This window comes from Leptinotarsa decemlineata, unplaced genomic scaffold (assembly GCF_025532065.1).
Source record: "Leptinotarsa decemlineata unplaced genomic scaffold, Ldec_3_MD MMD2_tig00000882_RagTag_RagTag, whole genome shotgun sequence".
NCBI classification, from domain to species: Eukaryota; Metazoa; Arthropoda; class Insecta; order Coleoptera; family Chrysomelidae; genus Leptinotarsa; species Leptinotarsa decemlineata.
This window is the reverse complement of record NW_027412556.1, coordinates 14,865,452-14,884,016: the sequence shown is the minus strand read 5'-3', so window position 1 is coordinate 14,884,016 and position 18,565 is coordinate 14,865,452. Positions and strand designations below refer to the sequence as shown.

At 34.0% G+C, this 18,565-nt stretch overlaps 1 protein-coding gene across 6 annotated transcripts in view; it reads left to right on the top strand.

Moving 5' to 3' along the window:
- Positions 1-18,565, top strand: part of Zasp67 (Z band alternatively spliced PDZ-motif protein 67) — a 141,636-nt gene that overhangs the window by 116,775 nt on the left and 6,296 nt on the right. For 2 of the 6 annotated variants that reach the window (XM_074175074.1, XM_074175071.1), the window contains 7 exons: positions 1,076-1,124; positions 1,178-1,325; positions 3,101-3,190; positions 3,242-3,443; positions 3,497-3,748; positions 9,749-9,999; positions 10,426-10,607. In XM_074175074.1, the coding sequence (XP_074031175.1) occupies positions 1,076-1,124; positions 1,178-1,325; positions 3,101-3,190; positions 3,242-3,443; positions 3,497-3,748; positions 9,749-9,999; positions 10,426-10,607 (1,174 nt within the window). Of the gene's footprint in view, positions 1-1,075; positions 1,125-1,177; positions 1,326-3,100; positions 3,191-3,241; positions 3,444-3,496; positions 3,749-9,748; positions 10,000-10,425; positions 10,608-10,656; positions 10,713-16,966; positions 17,030-18,565 lie in introns of all 6 variants that reach the window. The other 4 variants (XM_074175075.1, XM_074175073.1, XM_074175076.1 and 1 more) reach the window with 4 other exon arrangements.

Below are 18,565 nucleotides of genomic sequence, written 5' to 3'. Positions count from 1 at the left end.
ATCGATAGATTTATTCAAAATTTGATTCCATAGTAGATTTATGCTTGAGAAATGAATAAAAACAGCATCTTTTCTTTTTTCATGAGCTGGTACGGACATATCATAAAAGCACAGATTTCTTTTCTCCACTCGGACTTTTTTCCAATTTCATTCATGTTTTTAAATATTTCGCTCAACCGATTCGAACAAAGCGTGATTCAAATTTCATAATTTCGATGAATATGAGACTCCGATGTCATATCTCGCCCAAAAAAAAAACATAAATAAAGACTTTCATTTTAGCGATTTGGTCAAAAACATTATATAAAATTTCGTGATTTTAAACAATACAAGACTGATGGAGTATCTCGAGAAGACAATAGTATAATTGCTCGAATCGAAATAGATTTTTTTTCAGAAGACTTTTACTTTTGAAACAAATTTTCAGTTTTGTTCGAAGTTAAATTATTCTGTTCAATAACGAGTTGTTTTTTGAACAGCTTTTCGTACATTTATGATTCATAAATAAGTTTTATGTACAGTGTTATCCACACAACACAAAGTGGAAATCCTTGTTATATGTGGTGGGAAGGACATTGAAAACATTCAAAGAAACTGGCTGTCTGGACAGTCAAGAAACCACGTAATCAAGAAACCACGAGGTGATGTAACGACATGAGGTGTAACGAAGAAGAACAACTCAATGTTTGTTTGAGCTTTGTTAAAAACGGAAAACCAATAATGGGAGTTTTAGTGAAAAAACGGGGGTTGGCAGAGAAGCCGTGAGAAAAATCCTCAAATGAAATTTGAATCATTTTTTGTTCGAATCGGAACTGTCGAAAAATTTGAAAAAAATCAAAGTGATGAAGAAAAGGTGTTAAATTGGAAATTGTGCAATCTTTTATTTGCCATTTTTCGAAATTCATAAAAGATCTAAATTATTGAGAGTTTTCGAGTACATATTTAGTGCGGAATCAAATTTCAAATACATCTATTAATGACAGAAACTTTCATATACGCGCACTTTATGTGTGACATTCAGTAAAATATATTTGGAATAGGTAATTGGAAATCAAAAGCATACTTCATTTTTCAGATTCAAGAAGAAATCAACAAACAATTACAACCAGTAAAAACAAAAACAGGTACCTACGTAAAATGTATCACAAAATACGGTTACTTTACAGCTTTCTTGTAGGAAAGAAAAAATGGTATTTTCAAACACAGCCCAAACCGACTTCATGGTAGAAGAAACATCTGAAGATAAGAAATGGTCTACCTTCCTGATGAAGCCCAACAAACCAATTCCGCAACCCAAAAAAACACTCGAAAATATTCCAGTGAAGGTAAGTAGATTTCGATTTTATTATCTCGTTTACAGTCATCATCTGAATGAATTCTAAATATTCATTTTGTTAATGAGGTTAGTTGATTTTGAAAATACCTAGCTGTTTGACGTGTGTGGTATGGGTTTCCTGAAGTTGGTTGGATCCTTGGATTTGGGCTTCGGGATATTCGTTTTGGTGAAACGCAGATTTGGGTTAGTCTAGTTCCTTGGATTTATTGTGGCTGTCAGTGAGCCTGATAGACCTGTGTTTGAGGGAATTAAGAATGAAATTCAATTGGGCAGGATGATGATGGGACGTAGCGGTTAGTATGGGTTGGTTTTTGGTAAAAAGTGTGTGAGAAGGAATCGTTGGATTTTGTGACAAGAACGTCCAGGAATGGAAGTGAGTGGTTATTTTCGACTTTTCGACGTATCGAAGCCAACAAATGAGTTTGAGGTTAGACATGTCAATTGCTCTGATTTTAAAGTCTTCCTCTTAAAGTTTGCAAGGACTGGATAGAGTGGTGAACCCATGAGGGCGCCTTTTACTGGCTAATTTCACAAACACCCATCCAGTTTCAGAAAACCCGTACCCCACATCCCAAACAGCTAGATGAACAGATGAACCACCGAAAAGCCTTTCTTCCTTATATTCATAGACTACAGACATATACATAGACTACAGACTCAACACGTACAGTTGAGAAAGGAATTTCGGTCAAATCTGATGTTGCTTGTGATAGTTTCGTTTCTTCGAAACCAAACTTGATTCTTGATTAGTATATACATTGAAATATACTCTCTGTGTTTCAATATTCAAATGCATCCAAATCTTATTCACTGGTATCTCTTTCTCGCATTGTTCACCATCGCTATTGCAATCACTACACTGGAATAAGTCTGCGTTCTTATCACACTCGTTATTACTATTAGTACTTGTCCAAGGTCGCCACATTTTAAAAGGATAACGAAAATTTTAAGTAATTATAACTGCACGAATATCGAATTTCGACACTCAAACCGCGAACATTTTCTGAACTGAACGCGACGGCAATAACCATCCCCGCATTCCTCGATTTTTATTCGTTACCGTAACATGACTTCAAATTCAATTTTATGACTCTTCAGTCAATCATAAAACTCGGTTAGTAAAAATTATCCAATACGAACCGGCAAGTCTACAGTCAACGTGGACTAGTTCGCTGCCGGTTCATTTCTATGTATTGGTTTTTTTTGGCCTTTCAGAGTGCCGCCAGCTTTAAGAGTGCACAATATCGTTTACTTCGACCATACAACTGAAAGTTGAATGGCTCCGTAATTTGAATCCACCAAGGTTGTTTAAGAGTACGTGATTAATCGTTAAAATATTAATGAAAAACTTTGTCGAGATCGTCATTTTAAATGGCGAGTTTCGAGGTGGAAATATAATATCACCAAAAATCCTATTATACCTAAAGATGTGCCAATTCATTTTAATCGCGTGCAATTTCCAATTAGATTGGCATTTGCAATGACTATTAATAAGTCCCAAGGCCAAACAATGTCCGTTTGTGGCTCGGATTCGAGCACACCATATTTTTCACACGTACAATTATACGTGGCATGCTTTCTAGTGGGCAAATCATTCAGTTTGTTCGTGTTAGCTAAACATGGACTAACAAAAAATATTGTACACACTATAGCATTGAGGGATTGATATTATTTGTAAGGATTATTATTCTCATGGAAATAATTTATGTGGCAAAACAACATTTGCCGAGTCAGCTGGTTTTTAATATAAATACAACTTTTCAGAGCGACCCGTATAAAGTGGTTATCAAGAAGCAAGGCTCCAGAAGAAAACTTTTCTCCAAGGAAAAGAAAGTCCAATTTGACGAGACAATTGTAAGTACTTTTAACCTTCCTGATCCGTTACAAAACTCTCTCGAATTTTAGGCAGGGCTAGAACCAATTTCACAACCTGTGGAAGTGGAAAAGTCCAATCATATTTCTGATGATCACGAAGAATTCCCTGAAAACGGCAATACTGATGCAAATTCTACAGAGGATGGAGAAGACGACAATGAAGAGTTAATTGGCAGGGACGAAAATCAAAATGTAGCTGAAAACGAAGATTACACCAATTATGAATACCAACGTGAGTTTCCTCAAACATTTGTAAGGTATCTCCAAATAAATTTTCCATTTCAGAAGAGGAACCTGTAGAAATCGCCTACAAACCTTTATCCGAAATCAAAGTGGATGACTCAGAATCGTCTATGACTCTGGAAGAGCAGTTATTGGCTGTCCAGAAACAACTGCAGGCCCTTTCACAACTACCTTCGGCCATTCAGTTGACTCTGGATGCCGTATCCAGACAGCTTGCGAGCATTGTGAGTGCCAAAGAGAGCTCTCAAGAAAGAGAAGCCAAGGAAAGATCAGAATGTGAGGGGGGAAACGATGGTAAGAACCATGCGTCCGACTTTCATTTATTTTTTATCAATTCATTAAAAAACTTGGGATACAAACAGAATCAACTCAAAAATTATACTCATGTTACATGCGAAAAATAGTGAGTAAACACCATATGACACAACTAAGCACATTACACAAGTAACTAATATGAAGTTGGAGGCATTAGGTCCAATTGACAATACTATTGATAATACTATATGATGATCCAGACTTCATCTCAGGTGAGTTGTGAAGAGAAGGTAGGTCTAGCCGTTGACGGTTTGCTGCAGAAGGTACCGAATATAGTCATTCAAGCCTTTCTCTGTACACTAGAGAGCTCCTTCTGAGCCATTCTCTTCCAAGCTCACCAAATATTGTTCTGTACCTTGTCATTGATCTGATAATCATCACATTCATCCAGTAGATTTCTTTGGATCAATTACTTCTTTCATCATTTTCTAGAACTGCTGAAGGCGTAATATATCATCATTGGTATCAACTAGAAATCTCTGGAACAGAGAGATTTATATATATGTATATATATATATATATATATATATATATATATATATATATATATATATATATTTGAATGATGCAACTGATTTTCCTTTATTTTCAGTATTTTAATATTAAATTTCACAAAAAGGATTTGAAGCTTTATATCTTCTGCGCTCGCAGATAATTAATAGAAGATATAAAGCTTCAAATCCTTTTTGTGAAATTTGATATTAATATATATATATATATATATATATATATATATATATATATATATATATATATATATATATATATATATATATATATATATATATATATATATATATATATATATATATATATATATATATATATATATATATATATATATATATATATATATATATAAAATCTAGAAAGGTTAATGCAGTTAAGCTGCTGGAAAATAATTCCATGAAAATCAAAAAATAAATAGATAAGTACTCTTTGATCATTCCCATATTGATTTCAATTTAAGATGCCCAATAGGCTGAAACAGCTGTATACCGGTGGCTCTTAAATTGAAATCAATATGGGAATGATCAAAGAGTACTTATCTATTTATTTTTTATATATATATATATATATATATATATATATATATTCATTATTTTATAGTTATTATTATTACTGTTACTATAGTTGCTTTTTATTTAATGAAATAAAAATGTTGATTCGGCCAGACTCTTTTGTTGAGTCGAAATCCCTATAACTCAATGTATAGAGATATTTCTCAACACCTCAGGTGGATTCAAGCTCAAACACAAATAGCAGGTGTACCTGTGAATAAATTTTAGAAAGACACAACTGACAATAGAAATCTGAAACTATAAATTAACTAGTGTGAACAGCAAACTACGCTAGATAATGTTCTATGCTAAACCTTTCTAAGTAATGTGAATTTTGGAACGCACTATCCGTTTATGAAATCTCAGTTAGTCTATCCTGGACACTATAGAAAGGGGTATAGTCTATCCATTCCCAATTGGAACGGCAATAAAAATGAGAGTACAGTCATAAACATTTTTTGCCTGTGGCCCCTAGTCGCCCAGATAGTCAGTAAACGTACTATCAAATGTAGTTGAGGAATAAAGGCTCGGCTAGCTGGACTGGCTGAATAATAATTTTTTCCGTTTCACAATATTTCTTTATCAGTGCCGTGTGTTCTAGGTGAGGTAGTGAGTGGTTTTGCACACCGATTTTTGAAAACTTTTTCTAGAGATCAATTATCCTAACACCAAACTGATATTTTTGCACTCGACGCGCGTTTCGCTAACAACGTTAGCATCTTCAGGAGAAACAAAGTGATACTGAATCTAAAGACAAGGGTCAGCTGATTATATACCTAAATTTTTTTGATCCGATGTGGACTTTGTTTGTTAAATGATGATTATCCTAATTGATTTTTCAGTAATTAAGTAGTGGAGCCACTATCTGCAAATTAATATAATATATAAACAGCTAACCCTTGTTTTCAGATTCAGTATCAATTTGCTTCTCCTGAAGATGCTAACCTTGTTAGCGAAACGCGCGTCGAATGCCAAAATATCAGTTTGGTGTTAGGGTAATTGATCTCTAGAAAAAGTTTTCAACTTTTACACCAGAGGTTCCAAAACAGATTTTTGTGAAAATCTTAGTGTTGTTGGGTACTTTCATCAATATGGCTTTCTGGAGACCTTTTGAAACAAATGATAACATTAAGTGTGAGGAATCTGTGTCAATCGACAGGGATCCGGAATTTGAAAATAAGGACTTACATGTTCAAGTTCAGCGAGTAATTTTAAATATTCATGAATGCTTGAAGAAGGAAAACTGTCACACTTCACAGAATGCTATTGTGAATAGAATATGCGAGTTAACGTTCGACAGTTCGACAGTTCTTCGAGTCATTAAAATAGAGGATGTCATTGACCATGCAATAAAATAAAAACACAGAAATAAAACATTCGCAAACGTTGATGGTGCTACAAAAAATATGATTCGACGAACAATTTATGGTGTATACCAAAAAAATGAACTACCAACCTTGAGAATGCTTTGGTATAAATTGCTTGACTATCCCGATTACAATTACAAATATTTAGAAACTCTACGAGGTGTCTTATTGTCTTGTGGTTTCAAATATAAAAAATTGAACAATCGGATCGTCATAATGGAATCGACACGCATTGTTCAATTCCGACAAGAATTTTTGCGACGAATGAAAAGCTACCGAGAATCCAGCAGACATATAATCTACCTCGACGAAACGTGTTATAATTTTGCATGCCGGGAATGAAAGTGGTTTCGTACCTAAAGCTTTGCTTCTGTCGGCCAAAAATATAAAAGATTCGTCTACTGATTACCACAAAGATATGACTGCGGCTTTATTCGAAACCTGGTTCAGTGAGCAGCTTCTCCCAAATATTCCTCCAAACTCAGTTATTGTTATGGATAACGCTTCGTATCATTCTCGATTATTGACTACAATACCAAACAATAACACAAAAAAAAAGCAGATATGGTTGATTTCATGCGAAATCATGACATGGAAATACCCGAAAAGATTCCAACGAAAAAGGCATTACTGGCGACCATAAAACAACGTAATTTCAAAATAGAGTATATTATTGATTCGATGTGTGAAACACGTGTCATATTCTCTTACGTTTGCCTCCATACTATTGTGTGTTCAATCCAATTGAAATGGTTTGGGCCACAATGAAAGAAAGCTTGCGGAAATGTTATCAGTCACCGACTTTGAATGATGTAATTAGTGCTTGACAATATTAGGAGAGTGGTGAATGAAGTAGGTAATAGTGATGTGTGAAGAACTGTGTGGCCCACGTTATAAAAGAAGAGAACAAATATTATGTGCAAAGTTCCATAAATCCGATCGTTATTCAACCCGATGATGATTCCACCTCATCCGAATATAGCGGTGGAAAAATTCAGTTGAGATAACTTTTTCATAGGGTGATCTGTTCAAAAATCTGTTTAAAATCTATTTTTCCGTTAACCAGCTGTCGCACCCCTACGAACGACAACCTTCAGAAGTCGTGCGAGCCAAGGATTAACGAGGTCTTACCTTTTAACGTGTGATTCCGAACACGGGTTGGACGATAGCAAGTGAAGATTGATCATTCAGACTAGGGCTTGAACCACCGACCAACACGGCAGTCAATTCGAGTGAGTGAACAAAGCACTCACACCGAACCGCTTGGCTACCGACCGACCAATTGCTATGATTGTTAGAATAACTAACTGAAAAACTACCACTGAAAAATAATATGCCGATGCCTATGTCGAGGCGGGAATTCCTTATCTATGCTGTTCCAATTGGTATTGGAAATACTAAAGTACTTGTTTTTCCTTCTGTGTGTTTCATGCAGTAAAAATCTCGTCTCCACTGGATTCTCCTCTCGTCTGCTGGAAATTCTCCAAGTAATATATTTCTTGATAAGTTTCTTGGTTGGAATTGGCTTATACAGGTTGGTATCATTCATAACTTCTTCAAAGTACAATTTTTAATATAATTATTCAATATCTACTGACTTTTCTATTATTTTTAATTAAATTCTGGGAGAAAATGATTTGGCGTGGCATCTCTTTTCGTCGCCTTTGTTGATAAAAAAGTTCCTTAGTTACTATCAATTTCTGTAACTCCAAATTTCTAACTTTGATATCTTAAAAACTATTTCCTCTACAAGTTTGCTACTTATTTCTAAATTCAGATACATCTTTCCTTAATATTTGTGTAAGTACATATTTAACCTCACTTATGTCTAAACATTAAATTTTTCGTTAGCATCATTTCATACCCGTAACTAGGGAAACGGTTTACAACAATAATTTTCAAACTTTTCATTATTTTTAAATATTTACAACAATTTCATGATGTGTCTTTCAATTTTATTTAACATATATCATGTTGTTCCCATTTGACATTAATTTACATCCTCTGCCGGTTGTCTATTTTGTGAAAATCATACACAAATTTTGAATTTCCTGCTGTTTCATTTTTGTTTTATGTAAAGTATGTGAGCTTCTAGACATGTACAGGGTGATCTAGCTGTACTTCTTTCTGGGAATTTTCCTGAGATGTGGATATCTCCATCCACTGTTGTTATCGTCATTTTATAACAATATATATATATATATATATAGAATAGTAGTTTTTCGGGGATTCGGTCTGATTAGAATAAATATTTACTCTTTTTAGCTGCCCGAGCTTTCGCTAATGTTTATTAGCTTTATCGAGGGCTGTAATATAAAAAGGACATAATAAACATATATACACATATATATATATATATATATATATATATATATATATATATATATATATATATATATATATATATATATATATATATATATATATAAAACATAATAACGGATAAAACAGAATACCTGTGCTATGTGAGAATATTCAATTTGGAAATTTCAATTTTGAAAGAAGTCTTCAACATCAAATTGACAACTTTTTGACATTGAATAATGTGAAATACTTTTTCAAATTTTTATTATCGTTCATTATGGGGATTTATACTGTGTTAATATTACAGGATGTATCAGATTTATATTTTTTGTTAGTAAAAATGAATAAATTTTGCTGAGGTTGTCGATGTCTGTCTTTTTGTTGATATTGTTTTCTTTAATTTTGATCTCAGCCATTTCTAGAAATTGCCTTTTATTTGAATCTGGTTCGAAATGGAGAATTTTGGTGTTAGTATAATTGGCTGAATGATCATTATCTAGAACATGTTGTGTGAGTGCACAAGAATTTCGTTTTAAATTTTTACAATTACTTTTATGAAGAGCTATGCGGGTTTTTAAATTGTTTTTTGTTTGACCTATATATATCTTATCACAATTGTTCTAGATAATGATCATTCAGCCAATTATACTAACACCAAAATTCTCCATTTCGAACCAGATTCAAATAAAAGGCAATTTCTAGAAATGGCTGAGATCAAAATTAAAGAAAACAATATCAACAAAAAGACATCGACAACCTCAGCAAAATTTATTCATTTTTACTAACAAAAAATGTAAATCTGAATACATCCTGTAATATTAACACAGTATAAATCCCCATAATGAACGATAATAAAAATTTGAAAAAGTATTTCACATTATTCAATGTCAAAAAGTTGTCAATTTGATGTTGAAGACTTCTTGTGTATATATGTATATTATGTCCTTTTTATATTACAGCCCTCGATAAAGCTAATAAACATTAGCGAAAGCTCGGGCAGCTAAAAAGAGTAAATATTTATTCTAATCAGACCGAATCCCCGAAAAACTACTATTCTATACATACATACGGTCGTTACACTATCAATTATATATATATATATATATATATATATATATATATATATATATATATATATATATATATATATATATATAATATATATATATATATATATATATATATATATATATATATATTATACTATCATAGGTACATCAGTTTTAATAGTTTTGTTTTAAAACCAGAATCAATTTCAATGGATGACGAGGCAGAAGCTGAAGTGACTCAACCTGAAGATGAAGATACCAACTCCACTGTGGATGAAGAGTTTGAAGACGATTATATAGCGGAAGAAGAAATCAAAGCGATACTAGATAGAGCTCGAATTGAAGAAGGTGTGGAGGAGGAGGAGGAAGAGGTCGTGGGTGATGATTTGACAGAAGAAGAAAAGGAAGCTATTATGAAGGAGGAGCAGCTTGAAGCTAAAAGGGAAAAGGTTAGTGTACTCAAATACTAACTTTTGAAATTTATACTTCGTATGAGTTTTGTGAAAGTTTGTGAAATGAAAACATAAGATTCACTGATTTTTTTCATTTGATTCTTCCTTTTGCGGTATCAAATTGTTTCATTAACTACTTTACCACATCTTCATGCTTCATGATATCTTTTCATTTATGAAGTCACATAGAAATGTTTCTCATGTTTTTTATCCAAACCAATTGTCTTGTACCGTCACTCAGTCATGACATTGAAAATTCTAGAAAGCGAACCAAAAATATTTGTTCTCCTGCCAAAAACAAAAACATTCACTTTCGGTTGCCAAACAAATAGCTCAGTTTCATTATTGATCTGAACAAAACCGCGTTTCTGAATTGTTTCTGCACCACCGCTTCAATTTCGTTTTTCTGAACCGACTCTTCAGGACATGGAGGATTTTCAGGCACGCCCGAAAACCATCCAGAGACCCATCATTCTGCCGGGTGGAAGAAAATGGTCTAACCCAGAAGATGCCATACCTAGCTTCAGGAAGCCGAAAATGTCGGAAGAGAAAATAATTGAAACCATTGAGAGTAATCTAGAACCTATAGTGGGAAAGAGAAAAGGGTAGGCATATTTTTAAATATTTAGCTACCTAACCCGTTTGTTTTTTCAGGTTAACCATTGGAACAACATTTGGCCTTGGTCAGATCGAGTCAAACCGATATACAGGTATTTTTGAACAATTTTGAATACTAATTTTTCATGCGCGGTGGTCAAGCGAGTAAAATCCTCTTCAATTCCTTCATTAAAATTGGCAGAATGGGAAATCATTGACAAAAAAAACGACCATGAATGAAAATTCTTTTCCTAGATGGATTCACATAGACTTGCAGTTTTTAAGAGATTTTCTGACTTTTTCTGTGTCAAATATTTGAAAAATATTCAAAATTGAGTTGAATCTCACCAAACCATTTATGTAATCAAGTATGAAAATATCCGTAAATTGAAAATATATTCTTGGATATCCAAAAAATAGTCCATAGCTCAAAGTGGAGATAACTGATCAGAATCAAAACAATGTCGTCTCCACGAAATTTATACATATATATATATATATATATATATATATATATATATATATATATATATATATATATATATATATATTTGTAAGTCAGAAATGAATGTTACACAGTTAGTATATTATTCTATTCGTTTACTAGGCAAAGTTTCTAATAATATTAAAAATAGTTTCCAAAAATTCTACAAAAATCTTGGTATTTCCTTTTACTGCAATAATATATTAGGCAAATACCTTATCAATAGTGAAGATAAAGTCCCTATTTTAGAAAATTGTTCAACCCATAATTGTTCTGCCGCTCCTTTAAAACCAGGGTTCAAGAACATTACAAAATCATTCAGAAATATAGACATCATGATCATTCTTATGAAATTGATACAAACAGCTCCATCGCCAACCATATTATCAACCAAAACCACCTTTTCAATCCAGATTCAGATATACAATTTATGCGCATCTGTGATAAAGGGAGGACCTTGAACATTAGTGAGGTTTTCTTTATCAATGAAATAGTTAAAGACCCACAAACAATCTCCTCAAATGATCAGATTCATTTTGATTGTTTGAGTTTGTTCAATTTTGTCAATATTATATTCCAATTTCGTAATTCATTTCCAACTCCCCCCATCTAGGTAGAAATAACCTTTATAACCCAACTTTATTTCCTCACCGCATTTGTCTCTCCCTTCTTCTCTTCAAGATTTCAAATTTACTTAGAAGAGGTCGTTATAATTTTTTTCACCAGAGTAAATGAGCATATTTATTGTACAACAAAGATAAAAATAAAAACAACAATAAAAATAAATTTGCGCTCCGGGGCGACTTCATTGATTCCAGTAGCGCATTTGCTTTTTCAGCTGCAGGAAAACCCGGAAAAACCTGCAGCACCACATCATCTGAAGATCTTGATCTGCCAATGTCCTCTCTCTCATAAAACAAAATGCAGGGTATCTCCAGAGTCTCCAATAGCTTCAATACATCGCCAGAACACTTCGTGACACGACTATCGTCAAACTTAAATCAGTCCAGTCCGTTTCGTCTTTGACCAAGACGTAATAATGACCAAATTCAACGCCAGAACCACAGTGAACAATGACTGCATGAATATTATAATAGTGGTCTGCTAGATTGAAATGTTCATCTATTTCGAACCTTCCAAAGAGTTTCTTGCTTCCGTCGGAGGTTGAGTCTTGTTTGAAGATCATCAGTGTTATTATTAAATTGCCTGGTGCCTCAGCTATACGTGTTTCCTTATAACAGTTAGTTAGTTTGGCGCATGTTTGGCAATACAGTCGATCATCATCTGTTAAAAATTCCATTTTCAGATGATTTAACAATAAGCTTTGCACGAACTGGTTATTAGTCATATTAGGAAAACTAGATGAAGTTCCAGAAATTCACATTTTTCGCTACCTCTTGAACATTCACTACAAAGTAAACAAGTGAGGATTTTTCCAGCAAAAGATTTACAAACACAAGACGAGATGGACTGTACGGAATTATTCAATCCAGAGCGGTCAGGAGTATTGATTTTGCTATTGTTTTGCTCACGATGAGTATTCAACAAGAACTCCAAGAATTCGGAACAATCCTCTTGTTGTCCTAACGAGTATCTATTGGACTTCAAAGACTCCAGGAAATCGGTTGGAGCGAAATATGATACATTCTTACGAAACTGCAGCTGCGTGAACAGGTGTTTTAGTTTGATGAATAAGTAGGAAACATTCCCATTCTCGTTCATCATTAAAACCTCGTTCTTGAAATTCTTTCTCATGAACAACACTTGTAAAATGCTATTCATGTAGCAAGTGTTTCCTAAATTATCCAATCCAATTTTCTCCTCTATATTTTCAGGACAACTCTCTAATGATTCATAAGGAAGAACATGTTTCACAGAATCTCCATAAGAACCATTTCTCAAGCTGCGATCGATCCTTCCTAGTGAAGAAGGGTTTCGTGGAGGGATCGATTCGGCTCTTGCTTCCTGAAGCTCTTCCACTGAAAGGGAACCAGAACTACGAGGATTGCAACTCATATTTGGGGGGCAAGAATGACCTAAGTCCATTGACCGCACTGAAAAAGAAGAAGGTGGATCAATCATTTGTGAATTAACCTTGATAGGAGACTGAATATCCACATATCTCGGCTTGTTTCGAAGAGATTTCAGTTCCGTACTGAAATTAGGGAAATGCATGATCTCATCAAAGTTATATGAAGAAGAAATTGTTTCAAGGACCGAAGCAGCATTGCCACGTTGAATAGCAATACTAATTCTTTCTATCAAAAAAGAGGTAGAACGGTGATCTTTCGTGGCTTGGCTAGGATATTTTTTTTTCAATTTCTCGCCAGACAATGTTGCAGTTCCAGCAGACTTCGAACTTCCGGCTAGATGGGAAGCCGCGACCGTGTCAACACAAATGAAGTCCCATACCACAAGTTTACCATATTTCCTTGGTATGACAGACATACCATCTGATCGTTTACCATCATCTCGACTGGTACCTAAGGATTCCAGAATTGCAGGAACATCCGCTAACAACAAAGCTCGTTTCAATATGTCGTTCACTTGGTGATGTCGAAATGTACGCCCTGCACTTCTCCTGCAACTTAAACCATGTGTACCTTTCTCATCAACTATACTACCGCAAACACAAGTATGGGGCACACAAATAGATGAACCCATCCTAAGTCCTACTGCTATTCTGAAAGATTCATCGTCTAATAGTGTTCCAAGAGATGCAACAGGTGAAGCATTCAGCCAAGCACCCGATTTCTTGATCATTGGTGTTTTCAGACTAGCCTTATCATATACACGTGTAGATTTCAGAAGTTTATCAGTTATAATGTTCAGAAGAGATCGGTCCCATGCACTTTGTATTTTCTTTTTATCTGTAGGAGGAGCAATATTAGTTGCGGCATGCCAAAGTGATTCACCTTCAGCATAAAAACGTCTTTGATATTGATGAATATGGAAGGAAGGATGGAATCGATAAGATCAGAAACACTATTGACTGATGACAGAAAAGCTGGTAAAGCTTCGGAAGAAGGCGAACGTAGCCCTAGTCCGCCAAGGTTTACAGGAAGCGTTGCTTGGAGCCATGAATTATTATTGAAATGATTGTTTGTAACATATTCCGTCGTGTTGTGGAGTAAATTATCAAATTCGTCAAGCTCTAACTGACTTGACAAAATGGGGGAACATCTGAGGGCGTACATGAGATTTGAAATCGCCAAACAATTTTTCAAAAGAAAAAATGTAACATGTTTTGGAAGTTCTTTCAATCTGGTGGTCAGCAATTTGAGTTATTTCCGTTTTTCTCGAAGATGTTCTGAAAGTGAATCTTTAGAGAGAGGAGCACCCAGAAGACTCCATTTAGACTTTTCCAAAATTCTTGTGCCAGGAGCCAATTTCAAAATAGATTCGGAAATATTACTCGGAGTTGAAAGAGTGATCAACTCTCATTTTCCAAAATTCAGTTCAAGTCCCAGATGTTTTGAATAATCAATGAATAATCAAATTATTTTATTTTAATCGATTTTATGATCCTTCATGAAATATCTACTCCATTTTATCAAACAGTGTAAATTGTATTACGGTTCGATTTACCCCTGAAGAATTCTTACAAATTTTAATATTAGAGCGCTCGTACACGAGCCACATTTTGCGGTCGGATCGACCACACAATTGCAGTCGCGTTCCAGCGAACATAAGCCGCTCATAAGAAATACTGTACTACACGTACACGAGCGTTCACAAAAGTCAAAATGAGCTTCTACGGTCAACTGGCTGCTGATCTCCGTCGAGATGTCATTGCGGCATCCGCCGTATACTAACCACAAACTTGCAGTCGTACCCAAATGCGTACATATTGGTCTCACAGCATTCAATTTTTGATGTCAGTTGCCTCGACTGCAAGTGCGGTTTATATGACCGCAAGTCGACCACGAAAATGTGGTTGCGAAGTGCAGTCAACGTGACCACAATGTTGTGGTTGCCTCAACTGCAAATATGTGGTCCGTGCCGGACTTACTAATTATAAATACTCTACCCAAGCATGTGGGACATCACCATAAGCTAAAGAAAAAGCCTTTTGTGTTAAATCACCACTCCAAGTAACTTGTAAAGATGTTCAACAAAAATATACAGCTTGAAATATATATTTTTCCATTGGGTTCACTTGGATTTTAAAGACCTGTCAGTTAGATTGGCATGATGTCAAAAAATTGGACTCTCAAAACATTCAAAACCGTCGTGAAAAATCAGATCAAAACAGATAATTTAATAATAATAATAATAAATCGGCTTTATTGATAATACAAAAAACAATACAAAGATATATTTGAAAATGAAAATAAGTTACAGGAGATTCTGGTATATACTCATTGGCGAAGTCTAACTCAAAGCTACTCTAACTCAACCAACAAGCACCACTCCATAATGTACGCGAACATACAGAAATAAAAGACAATTAACAGTGACGGTACCACGAAAGAAGAAACATAAATAAAAATAATAATTTGTGACTACCCTCTGGAGAGAGTTAATAAATAATTAAATTCAATTGATCTATTGTTTATTAATTTGTCCAATGAGCAAAAGTTGACATTACTGACTATCATAGATTAAATTTTTATATTTGTATTTGAATTTCCTGATATTGAATCTCTTCAATTGCTCGGGCAATAAATTATAAAGTTTTACAGCACCGAAAAAAAATGATCTCTGAAACTGTGCAGTGCGATGTTGTGGCATACTTAATTTGTTTTTATGTCAAATGTTTCTTGAGTGAATATTTTCATGCAGAATCAGTTTTTGTATTAAAAGGGAAGAATTTGGGAGGGTAATCAACTTAGAAACAAAACAACCCAAATGATGAATCATACAGTTTTTCATATTGAGCCAGCGGGAGTTTTTAAAGGCTTCAGAAATTGAATCATACTTACGAAATCCATAAATTAGGTGGCAACTTTTGCACTTTTTGTATTCTTTTTTATCTGAATCATATAAGTATGGCCCATATATGAAGTCACAGTAGTTGAAATGGCTTAGCACCAAACTACCACAGATCATTCTTTTTAGAGATTGACTCAAAATAAAACGATTACAGTATAACAGTTTCAATGACATATAAGCTTTTTTCATCAAATTTTCAACATGACTAGTGAATCTAAGATCAGTGTCAAACATCACCCCTAAGTTTTTAGCTGTATTGACAGGAGGCAAGATAGTATGACCTAGTTCTAAATGGAAATTGTTTTCTGCGAATGTACGATTCTTCTGTGATCCATGACATCAAATTTAGTTTTATAACTCTTCAGCCAATCATAAAACCCGGTTAATAAAAATTATCCAATACGAACCGCCAAGTCTACAGTCCACGTGGACTAGTTTGCACCCTGTTCATGTCTATGTATTGGTCTCTTGGCCTTTGATAGTACCGCCAACTTTAAGAGTGCACTATACCGTTTACTTTGACTATACAAGATACCTTTTTCCACACTCTCTTCGATGAGTATGATATCAAGCTATTTATAAGGTAGAAATTAATGTGTGTGTGAAAAAGCACTGAAACTTACAATGCCAATGGAAAATCTTTTTTACCACTTGTTAGTTCTCAACTGAACAGCCACAATCATGCATATGGTGAATAGCAATTGAAAAAGTTGAACTGAACTAATTTGATTTCCTTCAACTCAATTTAATAAAATCAAATTAACAAAGACGTTCATCTGGTTTTTTGAAATCCTTCAAAAAACTGGAACTCATTCCTGCTGCGAAAAAATAGTATTCAACATAATTATAAACAGTTTTATTTCAATATTTTTGATAATTATTTAGTTTTTTATCCATTCTCATAACATTATCGTATTTGATCAGAATAGACTAAACAGCATGTTTTAGTTTTGTGAATTTCAGAGAGTCAAATTGCTGGATGGTTCCTAGTAGAGTTATTGCAACTAAGAAGTGAGTACAATCATTATTAACAATCATTTAATTTTTCTAATACTCGCAATGTTTCTCAAACTGTTTCAGTGTAATATTATAGTCCAGTCAATGAACGTATAATTTGGCCAAATCGCATTGATGCTCATAAATTCACCCTTCGAAGCTTGATACCTGACCTGAAATACCACTCACCATACAAAGTAATCGGCTTCGTTAAGAAGCTGGGTTTATTTGGCCGAGTGTGAATAGGTGTGAGCCACAATAAACCCTTGCTGGTTGCGGTGGAGGGTCGAATAGACCCACTCACATTAGACCTAACCTAACCTAACCTAACATAGTTGTTTAAAAAAAAGTTTTGTTCTGGTGTTAGAAGAGTGTTATCAATAGATTCATTATAAATAATTCATTTGATGTAGCCGCTTGTAGCAAACAATAAATATACATGTATATAAAAACCTCACAAAGTTAGGATCTGTTCAACTAAATTTCACAAAATCATATCAAATCATCACATCAGTCAACAGTCATACAAATACCCCTAGGTAGTTTTTATCATAATCAAACAATTTCTCATATGATTCATTAACAAATGTCATATTTCAAAGTTCTGGTCCAATTTTGAAGCATGCTGTCAAACGCAGGTAAGACCAGTTAAACCAATATATTTTTTATATATTTCCTCTCTTACACAAAGGAAGATATCTTTTGGATCAGTTAGCATTTCTTAGAGAAATTGAACAACTGTTTTTCTGTTCCTTCTGAAAGAAACTGTGTTTGATATTAGAACTTCGCTTTATAAGGCAATATACGAACGAGTATGGTTTTCATTTTCTTCATATTGAGTTATCAGTTCGAGATAATTCGAATGCTGTCTACTTTTTTGTAGATTCCACGTAAATTACCGTGGACGTTCATATTTTTAGATTAGGTATTCAATATCCAGCATGTTGAAATTTGGTAAAGTGTGTGTTTTGCAATTTTTCTAGTGGAAGAAGAATGCGAAGTTGAGGATCCCAGTAGTGTATAACAAACATTACGGAGATATATTTAGCTGATATCTCATCGATACTACTCAATACGTTGATAAATAATGACCTTTGTAATTGAAATCTAAATGAAATATCAAATCTCGTTAATGTGAGTATCGAATATGAGCCAAGTTTTCTTGCTGATTTTTTTTGTGACCTATCAAAGTATTTTTGCTAGAGCTAATCAAAACTTGAAGCTTTTAGAGTGATTTTTTTGTAGTTTTTATGCCGTAACTCCAGCAACAGCCCAAACTGAAGTTTATGTCTAAGATAAATTAGTGTTTTGCTTCTATTTGACACCAAATTGCTTCACTGTAGCTTGGTGTTTGATCCTAGTTTTGTTGTACACTATTCAGACCTTATCAATAATAATCAGACTTCAAATTGAACCGTGGCTCTTTTTGCTAAATGGTTTATTTGACATTACCTTGAATTCTCTTTTGGCACAACTTCTTACTCAAATTGGGTATATGTATTATTTAATCCCCTCAGCAACTTTCCAAAAGAATTTTCTAAATATTTTGGT